General features: G+C 35.5%; 3 protein-coding genes across 3 annotated transcripts; 1 reads left to right on the top strand and 2 right to left on the bottom strand.

Annotated features, from left to right (window-relative positions):
* Positions 1 to 602: 602 nt before the first annotated feature.
* On the bottom strand, positions 603 to 2186 carry LOC140984162 (aspartyl protease family protein 2-like). The gene has a single exon (XM_073451399.1). It carries the CDS (start codon positions 2160 to 2162, stop codon positions 711 to 713), a length of 1452 nt encoding a protein of 483 aa, XP_073307500.1. The 5' UTR covers positions 2163 to 2186; the 3' UTR covers positions 603 to 710.
* A 4200-nt stretch (positions 2187 to 6386) lies between these two features.
* Positions 6387 to 10267, top strand: LOC140984562 (uncharacterized). Its single transcript, XM_073452080.1, has 4 exons — positions 6387 to 6873; positions 7212 to 7314; positions 8360 to 8450; positions 8806 to 10267. The coding sequence occupies exons 1-4, from the start codon at positions 6517 to 6519 to the stop codon at positions 9980 to 9982; spliced, it is 1728 nt and encodes a 575-aa protein (XP_073308181.1). The 5' UTR covers positions 6387 to 6516; the 3' UTR covers positions 9983 to 10267.
* Positions 10268 to 11483: 1216 nt separating this feature from the next.
* Positions 11484 to 13916, bottom strand: LOC140984764 (transcription factor MTB1-like). Its single transcript, XM_073452380.1, has one exon. The coding sequence runs from the start codon at positions 13490 to 13492 to the stop codon at positions 11681 to 11683; it is 1812 nt and encodes a 603-aa protein (XP_073308481.1). The 5' UTR covers positions 13493 to 13916; the 3' UTR covers positions 11484 to 11680.
* Positions 13917 to 17109: the final 3193 nt, after the last annotated feature.

Below are 17109 nucleotides of genomic sequence, written 5' to 3'. Positions count from 1 at the left end.
CAAATTAATGAAAAATATCATTTGCAAGAATTTTGTGTTATAATCAAAATCAATATATAAATTAATTAAAATTATAAAAAATAATTAAACATCAAATGTTATAATAATTAATAATAAAATTAAATTTTACTTATTAAAAATAATTATTAATTTCAATTTATAAGTCAATAAAATGTTATAATTTTTTATTATTTAATTTAATAATTTTTTAAAAACTTTAATAGATATAATTTAAAATTTCATGAGGTTTTGTGAATGAAACTTCAAAAATAAAATGAACGTTGTTATTAATTTTGATTTTAAATTATTGTTAGCAATAAAAAATATGTTTTTAAAAATTACATCCAAATCTTTAGGTTGTATTAAAGACATTTTATTGTTGTAACTTAGGATTTAATTCTTGCTCTTAATAGAATTTCATGAAGTCATTAAAAATCTATTGATATTTTGAATACCCATAAACATTTGTATAGTTTTTAAAAGTAAAGTTTGAATATCAAATAACTTTTTAAAATTCTATAAAAGTTTACATTGAATACTACTAAACATTTATAAAATATATAAAAATCTAGATTGAATACCTCTAGACTTTAAATTTCATAAAATTATTAAAAATTTAGAACCAATATACCCCTAAATATAATTCCAGATCCATTTTTAATACTTCTAAACATTATTAAATCAAATAAATAGGACAACTTATTTTAGTTCTAAACACAACCCCCGGGTGAGAACCCTACCCGTTTACTAGCCAAATCGAACACAACACGGAAGCCCTGCTGCTGAATATTTCCAATAATGGACAACCCGCTCCTGGTACCCGCGAAAGCAAAGCAAAATGTCCCCTCGCTGTCCACCGGAATCAAGTAATTCGACGCTGGAAGAGACACTTCAGCGGCGGTGAAATGGAACACCACCGTCGGCACCTTCACCACCGTATTCCCTGAAAGATCGAAACAAGTGTCGAAGAGGGAGAAGTTCGAGGCCCGCTTCAAGTTCGATGCCCCCGAACGGAATGCATCCCTCAGTGCAACATAAGCGGGTTGGGTCAACCGGGTCACAGACGTGCCGGAGTCAACTATCACTCCACCATTGCCACTCCGGTCGAGCTTGAAGGTCGACGATGTGACGCCCGGGACGCGAGACCCTCCGACGGAGATTCCGTTTAAGCCGACGTAGTAGAACGTGTCAAGCTTCGGATTTGTTACCAATGGAGTAAAGATGGCTTTTCTGGAGACCGAGGATTCACCAAACATGAGATACGACGGTTCCGAGGAAGCTGACCGGTCCACCAAACAGTAGGAAAATTTATCACCGAATCGGCGGCCCACTTGAGTGGGAAAAGAAAGTTTTCCACGGCCGAGGCCTAATAAACCGGCGGCGCCGACGAACAGGCCTTCGTTATCATGTCCACAACCAAGGGCGACCTTTTTTACCCTCGTGCGCCGAAATGTTAATGTCTCCGTTGAAAATTCCCCGACAGTGAAAGAACCATCGCCGTACGAAACCCGGTAAAGGCATTTCTGCCGATTTGCAGTGCAACCAGAAGAATCAAGTCTGCGACAGAGTGGAGACCCACAGGAGACTCCCGAGAAGGAACTCGACTTCTTAGGGTCAAAAACCGGGTCAGCTTGTTTGTAGCATTTCTTGCAGGGGGAGCACTGGATCCACACGACGTCACTTCCAGTGTCGAGCACCATGTACACATACTTCGCAGGAGTACCTATCCCCAAGCGAGTGAAGTACTCCCCGCTTCCGTGTGCAAGTCCCGAAATCACCGAACTACTAAAATCACGCGACAACGCCGGGTTTCTTGAGGCGTTGGCCGCAGCAACCGTGGACAGTGCTTTGACTCTAACGGCGTCGCGTCTGAGGCGGAACTCGAAAAGGGATTCCGGCGTAGCATTCAAAACAGGCGAGAGATTGTCCACATGGTGTAAGTTCAGTGAGAAAGTAATTTCAGATTCAGGTGAGGCCTTATCATCAACCTCGAGTTCGAGGTCTTTCTGGGTCAGCCACGAAAGATCAGGTATAGGAAGAGAGGTGAGTACGAAGGTTTGATGCTGAAGAGCAGCAGAAACAGACACAGAAATGGCGAGGAAAAGGGACAGAAGAAATTTTCCTTCCATTTTCACAAAGTGTGAGTTTTGGGAGAAATCCATCGAGATAGATTGTGTTTAGAAGGCGGTTCTGGATTTCTATTCCAAGCATGCATATTTATGTGTTTGTTGTATTTCTTTGTTTTTTTCTTATTAATTTGTCAGATTATGACATAATTATTTCAGTGATGAATCCAAAACGAAAAAATTAAATAACAAATTTTTAATTTGATTTTTTAATTTAATATAAACATATACATATTTTCCAAACATATCAATCACTGTAAATTTTTAAAAATATTATAATAAATTGTACTTCTTATGACAAGTTTGATACGATTAAATGATGTTTTATAAAATTTCGAATACTAATTTTTTTTGCGAATTTGTTCTCTGATAGGATGTCATTAGAGCTTAGTTCAATTTGAAAGGAAAATGAGCTTATGTCGTTTCACCATATAATTATAATGATAATATTGTTGCCAATTAAGTATTTAAACTTTATAGTTATTCAATTATCGATTTTAATTGTTCTTGATTTTCAACAATCTTTATTCTAATAATTTTACGCGAATAAGATTCAAGGCAATAGAATATGCGAATTCGATCTCGAGTAGGTCTCTTGTGAGACGGTCTCACGAATCTTTATCTGTGAGACGGGTCAACCCTACCGATATTCACAATAAAAAGTAATACTCTTAACATAAAAAAATAATATTTTTTCATGGATAATCCAAATAAGATATTTGACCCACTAAATTGATCTGTGAGACCGTCTCACAAGAATTTTTGTGTTCTGGCTCAACACTGTTATAGCAAACTTGTAACCACCTTGTTAAAAACCGTAGTTAATAATTGTTATGCAAGGTATGTATTTCAATAAAGAAAGAGAGAGAAAACCTCGTGTATTTGTAAATGATGTATTTTAAATATGCAAATATACTTCCTATTTTATCACTATTTAATTTATTTTAAAAATTTAACGACAACGTTAAATCTTCAATTTTGGATCTGGGCGCTCGTAGACCAAACCTCTTAAAGTGATTTTTTTCGCTTTTCTCAATATTCTAACTCAAAACTTACAGACTTAATTACTTAAATTCTTAGAGTGTAAGTACCAATTGAGTTTTGTTTATTTTGTCTTTCTCAAAACTCGAGTGTTGGTGAAAACAAAAGAAACTATTTTGAGTGGTTAGATAATGCTATGAGTAATTGCGCATGAAAAAACTCACGACGACATGAAACCTATAATTAATGATAGTTTATGATCGATAAAAAAATAGCCGTACGTTTTTCTAAACTTAATTAATAAAAATATACTAGTAAAAGAGTAGAAAAAAATATTATTAAATATGATATAAATAAATATATTTGTGATTAATAATATATATGCACTGCATAAATGAGATGGGAAGTTGGTGAAAAATTTCCAATCAAAATATTTCTTTGGGTTCACTCCCTGCCCACAAAAATGTGGTACTAAAAAAGTACCCAGGGACTGAACACAAAAAAAATCGACGGCTTGGGACTGAAGGCTAATTTCCCGTAAATGAGACGAAGAATAGATATTAATTTATTTCGTCAAACAAGTGCTATGAATCATGAAGTCATCACTCCTGTGAAGAATGTCTTCCTTCCTTAACAAAGGAATTCAGACATAATAATCATCAAAAATCACTAATCTTCTTTAACACATACGATACACTACTACTCTTAGGCCTTAGAGCACTGCCCCACCCTACCCTAATCGTCTCCACAAATCTTAGCACGCAACAACTATCAATACTAGGGGGGTCTGACCCCAATATACTTCAATGCTTGCAGATCTGGTCAAGCTTCCTTCTCATCTTCCATAAATTCTCATGGGTCCGATAAAAATAAGTATGTTCTTCAATGAATTTTTGGCTTTACCAACGGTATTTATGGAGTGTCTCACCCACCGACGGATGGAGCAACTAATGGGCTTCTTGAATTGAACAGAAACATTTATTGCCAGCTACGATTCCCGAAAGCAAAGGGCTCCGAGTTAGTAGCTCTCGGCGTTGAATATGGCAAGCGGGTCTCGTTTCTCAGAATTGTTTTTATCATTACTGTGGTCACACACCAGAGATTCGTCCTTCCACTCTGATTTTTTGGGCACTAAAGTTTGTGGATTTTTTCCTCCACTATGGATAAAGTTTGCGTATTTCAACAAGGGGCCGACCATTTTGCTAGTGTGTAATTATGAATATCAATGTATTGTGCAAAAGGAGTTAGTTTCTTTTTAAAGCTTGTACTTAATTAATGTTGTTCATATTGCAAGCTACGATATGTGCAATTTTATTTTTTTTAATAAGTAAAATTTGTCTACAGAATCACAGCGAGGAACTTATGCTAGCGAGTAGAGCATACTCACGACAAGTTCATAAAATTATGAAATATAAAATCTGTTGAATTACTTATTTTTCTTGATAAGTTTCGTTTTGGTTGTTTTTTTTAGAAACATAACATTTTACGTGTGACTCGGTAGAGAAAAATATTTTTTTAATCTTATAAGTTGACTTGTTTTTTTAGTCATGTAACTTGTCAACATTTGATTTTCATACAATTAATTGGATTTTTTTTTGGTGTTGGTCTTTTTTTGGCTTGTAAGTACAAAACTCATCTAATATTGTTTATTTGACACTGATGGTCTTCTGAGTAGCTCATTTAGCGATAATAAACATATATTACATACATTAAAATAAATCTGACTAAGCAAGCTTGCCAAAAAAGAGATAGTTAAACGAATGAGAAAAATAAAACAAAACGACACTCAATATTTCAAAATGACAAGAAAAGTCTCATTGTTTTCCTTTATTTTTGTTTAAATAAATTTTAATGTATATAATATAAATTTTATTCTTGTTATATAAGCCATGCAGGAGACATCAGTGTCAAATAAGTAATATTTGGTCGATTTAGTGGTTTCAGACAAAAAAATGACTAAAACAAAAAAAATCTAAATTATTGGATGAAAACCAAACGTCGATAAGTTATATGGCTAAAACTAAAAACATGTCAATTTACAAAACTAAAATTGTAATTTTCTCGGAAAATAATTATGACTCTTTAAAATTAGTGATGATTCAATACAAAATATGTATGGTCTGATTCAATATATGAAACAAATATTGAAATCAGACATATAATTCAAAAGGTTAGAAGAGTATTGAATCTGTATATATATAAAGATACAACGATGTGCCAACTATCTATTGGCCTAATGGTGAGGGTGAGATCTCAAAACCCATAAGCATTTTGGTTTTTAAAATGTATGATTTGCATGATCTAATGTTATTAAGATATGAAGAATATACTAAATAAAAAATACAATATTGATAACTCAAATATGCCCTAAAAAATAAGTCTTACATGTAAGTTTATAGTGGGAACATTCACAAAAATAATGAACTTCTTGTACTTAAATTTGTTGTTTAAAAATTAGAAATTTCAAATGTAAACAAAATAAGATTTCAAATTTCAGGGGATAGCTGGAAATATTGTCCTGATTTGAAGGATAAAATCATCTTGAGTCTATTTAAAAACCACTACAATAGTATTAGAATTACATGAATGGATTTTTATAATTTCAAACAAGTTAAAAAGAATTTGAATAAATATTCTAAAGTTCATCGATCAAGTGCAAACTTTTTAAAAAACAACATCATTTATGAAAATTATTAGTAAAGAGGAGTATGCTCTCAAACTTATGAATGACAACGTAAACCCAGCCCCGGGCGAGCTTGACCCGATAAGTGACTCTACAAGAGAGTTCGGGACGAGTCTTGGGATTTAGTAAACACGCCAATATATATTTGTTATTAATCTCTTTATATTATATTGAATAATTTAATATATAATTTAAATTTATAATATTTTGAGATTGAATAAATTTTTTATATTATAATATGTTTAATATAGAATATATAATTATAATTTTTTTATTATTAATTGAATATAAATTGATAAAATTTTAAATTGTGATAATATTTTTTTGTTCTAAAATATTATTTATAACAACCTAGAAATTTTATTAATATTTAATATTTTTATTGTGTATTGAATAAGATTTAAATATTATAATTGTTTTTACGGGTCAAAAGGATCAAACCTAGATTGAACCTCCGGATCCACGGGATGAGACGGGTCCGGGTTTCCATCCCTACTCAAACTAGATGTGGCTAAAGCCCAATGGCCCAAATAGCTAATGGGGTTATTCTGTCTCCGTTCCATTTGGACCAGAGGATTCAGCACAACTTATAGTTTATGTGCTTCCTCGGCCCTGTAATTTCGGAGGAGAATATCACTTTCGGCCCTTACTCCCGAAGTCTCTCCTGTCAGATTCTCGGACAGTGCACTGATTTCTACTGCTCCATTTCTCGAGAGCTATTGATCGATGGATGGACAGTGCTTGAATCCATCTAAACGGCCTAAGATTGAAGAGACTGTGTTACAGATTCTCGAAACATCGGATTTGGAGACGGCTACGGAGTCAAGTATCCGGACCGCCGCCGCCGATCGGCTAGGATTAGACCTCTCTGGAATTTCCGAACGGACGTTCGTTCGAGGTCTCGTTGACTCTTTTCTGCTTTCGACGGCTAAAGCAATCCTCGGAACGAAGCCGTCGCATCTGAATAAGAACGACGATAACATCAATCAAATTAACGGTGTTGGGAATGAAAAGAAGCGGCTGTGGGAGCAATTGGGAGGTGGCGGCGGTGAATTGAATTACGATGGCAAAATCATATGTAAGGTTAGTTAAATTGTTGGATTTTCTATGAATGAGGCCGTACCAAATACATTTTTGTTGAAGACGAGCGCACACCTGCTTGGTGGAGGAACATATTATTTATTTTCACAAAACCATTTTTCCCAACCATTCCTGTTTATTGAAAATTTCTTCTAAGAAGGGGAGGAGTTTGATGTTGCAGGTTATAATTCGTTTAATTGATTTTATCTATGAACTACGAGAATAACAGAAATGATTCAACCAATCTCTCTGTCTTGAGATATATCCATTTTCTTGATCTGGCTTTCATAAAGTTCTGTGCTTCTTGTTTTAAAGCGTTTCTGGTCTTTTCGGGTATGCAGCTAGCAGACACAAGAATGGTGAGCATCTATGACTACAGTGGAAGAACCTTAGTTTCAATCCGGGATTTTATTATAAAAGATGGAAATATGTTGCCTAAAGCAGGTGATGATCTTCATTATTTTTTTTATAATATGCTACCATAAATATATAGGTTCACTTGAAACAGTTCTTAGATATATTTTTTTCCATGTCCATGCCATATCTCACTAATTTTTAGCAATGACTTAATGATCTACTTGGGCTTTTCACTCATTTTTCTGCTCTTACGTATAAATTTATCTGTTTCAAGTTGAGATGCCAGTCTAGTATATTAGTAAGTCACAAAAACTTTGAAACGTAAGGACACATTTTCTTTTTGAATAGCGAACACCTACCAGATGTAGGTCTGTATGAAGATGTTGACATGCAATATGTCGGGAGTACCTATTTAGATTGAGCTTGGAAATAGTATTTCTTTCCTATTCAGATTTTTGGTACACCCTTTATCTAGTTTAAATGAATGACTGATGTATGTCCTCACTATCAAGAATCATGGCACCATAAAAATGGTTGAATTAGCTCAAACAAACTTAAATTTCTGACTCATGGGAAATTGCTATTAGAATTTGTTACATATTTTATATTTCACAATTGACACACTGCCACCACCACTAGTCCTGCCTCCATCCACAAAAAATGAAGTAAAATTAAAAACATTCTAGAACATCATCTTATTGTTATTCCTCAACTTAGCTCTGTAGCACTGCTCCATGAGGTAAATTTTGTCCTGTCGTTGTCCGGAATCTAATTTAAAATCAGTTATAATATCTTGAGAGAGAATGTTTTGATCACAACTGAAATGTCATAGATAAGTGACACATACTGGGCAGATTTTTTACTCTTCCTGAAAAGCATCCTGTACGATTGAGATTGCATGTCACATGGGGATATTGCATCATTACCTCCAAATTAACTGTTATGTCACTGTGTGCTGATCATCCATGACTTGATTTTGTCATATATTTATTTACCTATTTCGGAAGACTGGCTTGTTTTCCATTATCCGGCACAGATAGCTGATTTCTTTTTAGACATTTTCTTTCTCCGGCCTGCCCTTACTCCATTTAATTTATTTATTGACTCCTTTATGTGCTTATCTTCAACTCAGGTGTCAGCTTGACGCCTGAACAATGGCTCACGTTCAGAAAGAGCTTCCCTGCAATTCAGGAGGCCATTGCAAAACTAGATTCTCATGTGAGGTTAGGCTTCTTTTTTATTGCAATGGACTACAAATTTTACTCTTGGGAACTTGCACACTTTTCCTGGATCTGTGCAAATGGAAAAAAGGAATCTGAATTTATTACGCTTTCCATTTATCAAATGAAATCAACTAAAAGCACAATGCAAGACACGTCTTTCACATTGCAGAATTACTGGGTGTCCAACTCAGTGTTTATAAAAGTTATGTTAGACAGAAGTTACACTATTTGTGCCTCATATGTTCAATGCACTGCCTACTTCTAGTCATTAATGTTTTTCTTTAAGGATATGCTTTCGCATTTATTCAGAATGACCTTTTGTGAACATGTTATCCATGTACCGAGTGAACCATAGATCTAGAGTTGCTGCAGAGCAGAGTGAAGCGGAAATGACAAATTCGGTGGCTGATTCTGCTATTAATAATAAGCAAAGAGAGATCAGCAATTCTAGTTTTACTAGTACCGGTTGCACTCATATCGAGAAGATACAAACTGAGATGGAGATATCTACACCAGTGATTACCTCCAACTCTGGAAAGCAAGTTGTTGCTGATGGTAAACAAAAAGAGGCTGGTATTTCTGGCTTAGGCACTTGGGAACAGGTTTCTGCTGAAATAAAACAAACTGAATCTGATGTTTCAGCTTCAGAACCTGCATTTCCTTTGAAAGGACAATTTCACCATACAGTTAATTCTTTCCATTCCGAACAACTTAGTCCGATACAGACCATCCGTCTTGACGGAAGAAATTATCCTTCTTGGAGGCTGCATATGCAATTATTCCTGAGCCGGTCCAACATTGCGTATGTGCTTGTCGAGCCATGCCCCAGCCTATCGTTGAACTCTGAAGTTAGTTTTAATGAAACGGCTAAAGTCAAAGCTGCCATTCAGAGGTGGATATATGATGACTGCATCTGCCGCCAAAACATCTTGAAATCTCTTTGCGACAGTCTTTTCCATTTCTACTCACTTAAAAGTTCTTCTGCTAAAGAGCTCTGGGAAGAACTAAAATCAGTGTATGATGAGGATTTTGGAACAAAAACGTCTCAAATCAACAAATATATTCATTTTCAGATGGTGGATGGGGTATCGGTCCTTGAGCAGGTTCAAGAACTTCACAAGATTGCCAACTCGATAATGGCTTCTGGTCCCTTTATAGACGAAAACTTTCATGTTAGTGTCATAATATCCAAGCTCCCACCTTCTTGGAAGGAACTCCGAACAAGATTGCTTCACGAGGAGAGTTTAACATTGAATACGTTGATGCATCTTCTTCAGGTTGAAGAAGAGTCTCGTAACTGCCATAAGAAAGAACATATCATATATAAGAATGGCCATACAGTGGAGTCCAAGCATGGAACAGCAATCAGAGAAAAGAAAAGGATTTGTTTTAGTTGTGGAAAGGAGGGTCACATTGCCAAAACCTGTCTTGATCGGAAATCTGAAATATGCGAGAAGCGCAATGAAAAGGAGAGTGTAGTTGTATCGCTGCATACAAGCTCGTACATGGCTGAGGTGGCAAATGACAAATAACTCAACAGCCATTATATTAGTTTTCTTCTGACATGTATAAGTTCCTATAGTAAACTTCGTTTGTGGTTAAGCCCTCAGAAGAAGACCATTGCAGTTTTTAGAAGTGACGATCGCTAAGGATTTTGTAGTCTCATTTGGAAGTTTCTTTGCTTACTTTAGTAATGATAATTGTGATAGATGGAGAGTGTAAACAATGTACCATTGTTGGTGCACCCTTTCTTTTGAACTAATGATAATTTTCAACAGTGTGCGTTAGAATAATGATGACATGCTTGCAATTGTTTAGTCTCGTATTTTTTTGTAAAAGTTGACCAGATCTGGTTCATGCCTAAATGATAATGTTGCTTGGTTGCTAAGAATAACCGCCCTTCCATTTCCCAAGGGGTGATAGATTTAGTGCCCACTTCCACCGATTATGCCGAGTAAATGAGATTCCTTGTTAAATTTTTTTTAGTTGTACTACATTTGACACTTTTGATTCAATTTTTTTTTATAAAAAATGTGGGGCCAAATTTGTTCATTTTCTTTCAATGTATAGTTTTCTTGCCAAACGGTGATCTGAAATGAATCAATCAAGATATATGCACAAGGAATAACTTGATAGAGAGCATTATTCTAACATATCACTAATATGATTCGATTCACGTTTATGCATGATTGCAGTGTTATTTATATAAATATTAAATTTGTTTCGCATGTCTGCTACTCGCCAATCAATCGATCAACCAACCTTCTGGCCATCGTATTCTTTTCAACGTTCCTATCTGTTTGATTAATGTCTGGAGGAGGATGTCTTCCAAATTAGTATCTGGAGGCGAGCAGATGATAGATCCGTGGGTATTACCCAACCCTTAATCTAAAGATCCATGTTAAGCCAAAAATATTTTTTCATATGGACCCAAACGTGGGATCACCAGTAAAAATTGATTTGATTCCATATTATATATATATATATATATATATATATATATATTGAAATATGACATTTTAATATGTCATGCACCACACATCGAAATAGTCGTTCCCCCACATGCCACACGTTCTTGAACAAGCTATGCTATTAAACTCTTGTTCACATGTATTCCTTCAAGGTCCAAAAACCGGAAGATTGGAAGCACGACCCACCTTCCTCGGAAAATGCTTGTACTCTCTGAGATTTTTTTAAAATAATTTTATGTGTGCGTGTGTGTAGTATAAACCCCCATGTGAAATAAATAATTAACAGTACTGACGAAAAAATCAAGTCTTCAATTACACACCACACAAACCTACCATTCAATCCAACCATTGGCAATCATTCATTCATCTTCTCCTAAACACATGACTTTGCCAAACATCATACAATTAATCAAATCTAACGTGTGATTTCAAACAACATGATTTCAAATACATAGCAAGAACATCACTAGCAACTCAAGAATGAAAGCAAAGATTATGACAACCAAAATAATGTAAGCCATGCAAATTCCAAATAACAGCAACAGAATAGAATAAAACATAGAGAAGTGGGAGATAGGGAACTAATGAAAGGTCTCGTTAAAACTTATACATTCAATAGTACTGTGTATATACTATAAACAATAATGTTTTGTAACCCTAGTGAGCCAGATTACAATTTTTTCTTCTAATGCTAGCATTATCTGCTGTATAGTCTGCAAAAAAGTTTTCCGTATTGATTGTACCACATGCTACAGATGACTACTGCTGCCAGGAGTTGGAATCATGGGGATATGCTTTTACAAGCTTCTCCTTGGTCAGTGGTTCCGATCCTACTGATTTTACAACGAATGTGTGAAATATTTTTTCACTCCCAACAACCATTTTTGCATCAACTGTAATTGCCTGCGCATTCTTGATAGCTTGGAGGATCTTGGACACTGGGTGAGCATTCAATTGACAGCTCACCTGCACCGTAACGTCATCACCATTGGCTTGGATGTCGATTCTTGGAACCGATTCTTGCATCTCCATGCTTGGCTTAGCTTCTAAAACTGATGCTTCTCTTGGTATGATTCTGGGTTTTTCCCTCTCTGATTCCATGTTCTTAAGTTTAGTCTGTAGTTCGGTTATGTAAGAAATTGCGTCTCCAAGGAGAGAAGCTTTGTCCATCTTGGAAATATTTGGCACAACTGCTCGCAATGCATAAAAGCGTTGGTTAAGCTTCTCTCTTCGTTGCCTCTCTGCTTCAACATGATTGAGAGCCTCCATTCGTCCATTGGCAGGCTTCCTACCACGCTTTCTTGGCCTCATCTCTGTCGAGAGCCCATTCTGTTCTTCCTGGCATGAGACCTCAACATCTGAATGCTCAGAGTCAACACTATGCGTCTGGGAAACTAATGGCCGTGAGGTTGCTCCAGTAAAATCAACCTGCATCTTTGCTGGCTTTTGATTCTGAGTATTATTTAGCCGAAACTCTTGCCTTGGCCCACCGATAAGCTCGTGAAGATTTTTGGTTACAGGATGAGGGCTATAAATCTCTGTGTGGTTCACTGGCTTTACATTATTGTACTGAGTCCACGTTGCGCCATGGAAACCATTTCCAGTTTTTGCAAATGGCAGCCTGAGCCCATCTGCATTTGCATCCGATGTCCTGCCTTCCACTTTCTTAGAAGTGAGTTTTTCAATAAATTGCATGCGCCCTGAATTTAAATCCTGCCCAAAAATCTTGGGAATGACTTCTGAATGGTTTCCAGTTACCAAATTAGAAATTCGATCGTCAGCATCTTTTTGGTTGGCCACAGCCACCACATCCGCGGCTTTCTTGGCAATAAGATGTGATGAAATTGAGGAAAAGGATGATCCAATCTCCTTCAAGATCTCTAAACTTTCCAGGAGACATTTTACCGAGCCTAATTCAACAACACCAATGTCTGTTGGAATTAAAACGATAGTTTGCATACCAGCCGACTTTGCAAGAAAGGATCTCACACAATAATCAATAGGAGACTTCAAAGCATCCAATAACCAGACATGCTTATTTGACCCAAAACATTTTCCAGGACCCCCTTCTCCCCTACGAAAGGAGAAGTACATAGAAGCCAGGAAGAACATCTCTGTTTCCGTAACCTTATCCAATCCAAAGGCATAATTATCCTCATCAGTTCCCCCAAACAAGGTATGCAACTTCTGGAGGACCCTTTTCCTCATTCTTTGTTTGGATTCATCTTCAAGTCGCGTATTGTGAATCTGGGTAAATTCAGACTCCTCCTCGTCGCAAGGCTCACGACAGCACCCATCTCCCCAGCCCAAGACCAAATCACCAGATTTAGACCTCGAAAGCTGCCAAAAAATGGCATAATTCCAGGTAAAATTGGCAGAATCTGGGCGTTCCACAAGATCTGACAGCGTTTTCTGCAACTTCTCATCGTTCCCCAACGCCATCAACGAGCATTCAGCAGAGACGGAGCTTAACATCAAGTGATCAAAAGCCTTGGCTCCTAAAACCGCCGCCGCCATGGCTTTATCATCAACATTCCACTCAACAGCCTCCATCCCAAATTCCAATCCCATCCCACAATACTACCCACTAACCAAAAAAACTAAAAAGAAATTAAAAAAAAAATCCAGTCTTTCTGATCAATCCCAATTTCCAAATCACACAGACTCAGATAATACGTAAACCAATCAAATAAAACCCCGTCTCAGCTTTTCCAAAGAATTCAATGGTTCTCACAGAAAACAAGCAGGTCGTAACTCATAGCTCTCAGATCTTAAATCTTACAAATCCAAATAGATATGCAAGACCAAAAATCTCAGAGGAAAGAAGAAAGACTACAATATAAATCATAAAGAACGCAGAATGAACGAAATTACCGAGCAGTGTGTATTTAAACACATGATGCACAGTTGATGGAGAAGTGAGAACGAAGAGCATTCGTTGCCTCGGAGGACAGCAAAAAGAGAGTAGAAGCGTCCGCGATTGGTTGCCTGAATTCCAACTGTGATTCACACGTGTTTGAAGTTTTGGTTCGGAGTGAAAAAGTAACCATGGTTAGGTTACAGCAGTGTGGTGTTAGGTGTGTTCTCTCATTTCCCCATGTTTTTGTTATTTTTTATTTTATATATATATATATATATATATATATATATATCCTCTCTCTCTTTCTTTTCTTTTCCCCCATGATTTTATCATTTTTTATTTTATATGGAATTATTAATTTTTTTTAATTAAATATTTCCATTATGACTCGTTTGATCTATGTTGTTTTATAATTAAAATTGAGAATTAATATATAAAAAAATTACCAAGTACTATTCTATAAATAACTATCTTGGTATTTTTGTGGTATGACCATTCCAAAATTACAGTTTAATTTATAATTAGTTTTGTAAAAAAAAATTATCCACGGAAGAAATATGTTTTAATTAGAAATTGGCTTCATGAAATGGCTACATAGTACCTTATTAACTCATACAACTCAATTGTATGCTTAATCTCTATATAATATACTGAAGTCATGAGTCATATTTTGTGAGACAGATCTCTTATATGGGTCATCCATGAAAAAGTATTATTTTTTAAGCTAAGAGCATTACTTTTTATTGTGAATATCAGTAGGATTGACTCGTCTCACAGATAAAAATTCGTGAGACTGTCTCACAAAAACCTACTCTAAATTTTTTTCAGTTATTTTATTATTAGTTTTGTTAAAAAAAATTATCCACGGAAGAAATATGTTTAATTAGAAATTGGCTTCATGATTTGGACAAAATGGCTTCATAGTACCTTATTAAATCAAAGTATCATTCGTTTCCACCACGTGACCTGCATTCTACTTTTTCTTTGATGCGTGTGCTTTTTATCCCTTTTTTGTTTTATTTTTTCCCTTTGAGAACATGTCGCTCGCGGAACGTGGATTTCGTGACATTTAACTGAATTTGGTACAGTTCAGTTATGTTAACTTTTAAGGGACGTATTTATCACAAGTTTTTAATGATTTTTTTTTGAGTTTAAAAATATACAGATATTCATTTATATTTTATATATTTTATAAAAATTTAGTGATATTCGAAATAAACTCTTGTAAAGTTTTTAAAAGTCACATGTTGAGTTAAGCGTGCATGAGTGAGAGTAGTGTCATTATGAGTAACCTTCTGGAAAGTTCTTGTGCGTCAAACTGTTGACGTTGTCTCGCTTGATCTGATTGACTATATTGATCGTAAATGAGTAACACCATATTTTAATGGGTAATATTGTCTCTGATGGAGATAAAGTCGATGGTAGGGAAGTGGTAAGACCGGTCTCTGAGAGATGTGAGATAATACCAACAGATACACATGCACCTGCCCGAACTCATGGGTCTAACGGCCCGATCATTAGCACTCAAGTAAGTGCACTCTGTGTTACCACAAGTATAAGGAAATAAAGTTGCGCCTTGGCTAACAATTATAGTTTTTGACCTAATGGTAAACACTTGATCCTGACATCATGTAGTGTTCAAACTTAACTTTTAAAACTTTTACAAAAATTTAGAGATATTCAAAATATCAATGGACTTTTAATGACTTCTTGAAATACGGTAATTAAAGTTTAAGATACAACTATTAAATGTCAAAATTTGTCTTTTTTTCAACCTAAAGATTTGGATGAAAGTTAATTGAAAAATATCTCAAACTCACATATACTCACTTTCATTTTTGTTAAAAATATTTACTATACAAAACTAGTTAATTCATTATTCTCTTCTCCATATGGTTTTTCCTATTCTTATATAATCATATTTTTTTCCTATTGCTAATTTTTATTTACAATTATTTAAAATGAATTAACACAATTATTTTTTGATTTCTAATCACAAAAACTAGCTAGATTATAAATCATATTTATAATTTTTGAAATAAAAAATTTATTAAACTACAAAAAAACAATTATAATATTTGATTGGCTCATATAGTGAAAGTGATAATTGTTTTAATAAATAAAATTTATAAATTGTATTAATTATTATGTAAAATTTGATGTTTTAATTATTTTTTATAATTTTTCTTAATCTGCGATTTGATTTTGATCATTCAAATTTTTGAAAATGAATTTTGTAAACTTTTATTCTGAATCTGCGATTTTGATACTATTATGTATAATAGTTTTTGAAAATGAATTTTGTAAACTTTTATTTTACAATTAAATGGGCTTTAATAAACCTAATTTAATTAGGATTATGGGCCTAATTATTCCTCAACCCAAAAGCCATAAAACCCCAACTTTTTAAAACACAAATTTCGAAATTTACAAAAGCAAAACTAGGGTTCTTGAAGACTCTTAGCAGCCATCCACTTCACACACCACACACACAAATTTTCGAAATATTTTGCAAAGTTCAAGGATTTTCGTATCATGTTCGCTATACTTCGTAAAATGCACCAACGATCGAATATTTGAGTGTTCTTAACACAAAGACACGCTTCTAAACTTTCTTTTTGCACCATTCAAATCATATTATGCATGATTTACGTTTTTAAGCATGAAAATTATTTAGATCAAAATATGCAATGTATAAGGGTTTATTTTCAATATTTTTGATGATTTTACGCTTGTTTGAGTCACGTTACGAATTCTAAGAACACTCTGTCAATAGAAATTGTTTAAGGGGATGTGCATGGAAGGGATCAAAAGAGCTAGGGTTTTAGGAAAGCTTGGCTACGGGTTGGAGCTGCTGCACCACAGGCTAGAAGGAGTCCTAGGGTGGCTGAGCTTGGTGGCGCAATGGGTAGAGGCAGCCGCACGCCCTAAAACAAGAAACAGGGCTCGTGGCGACTGCATGGGTTGGGCGCACTGCAGGTTGAGTGGCTAGGCTGGTCCAGTAGAGTCTAGGGAGGATGGCTCGGGGTTAGGACGTGGTCTGGTGCAGCCGTGGTCCAAGGTGGCTGGGTTAGTGTGAGTCGCGACTTAGGGGAGTAGAGGAGAGGGGCGCGTGGCTGGTTGCAGGGACTAGGGGCTGGTGCGCTAGTCCGGGCTAGGTCAGGAAGGGTCCAGGAGGGTCTATGGTGGCTTGGGTGTTTGGGAGAAACGTGGCTCGATTAGGGTTTAGGGTTCGATTTTGGCTAAGATAAGAGTATGGACTTGAACCGTGGTTCACAGGGGTTGGTTCGTAGTTCACGAGGGTAGTTTAGGGATGGAAAGCTTATGT

The sequence above is a fragment of the Primulina huaijiensis genome, chromosome 9 (genome assembly GCF_012295235.1).
Source record: "Primulina huaijiensis isolate GDHJ02 chromosome 9, ASM1229523v2, whole genome shotgun sequence".
Taxonomy (NCBI): Eukaryota; Viridiplantae; Streptophyta; class Magnoliopsida; order Lamiales; family Gesneriaceae; genus Primulina; species Primulina huaijiensis.
This window is presented reverse-complemented; position numbering and strand designations above follow the sequence as displayed.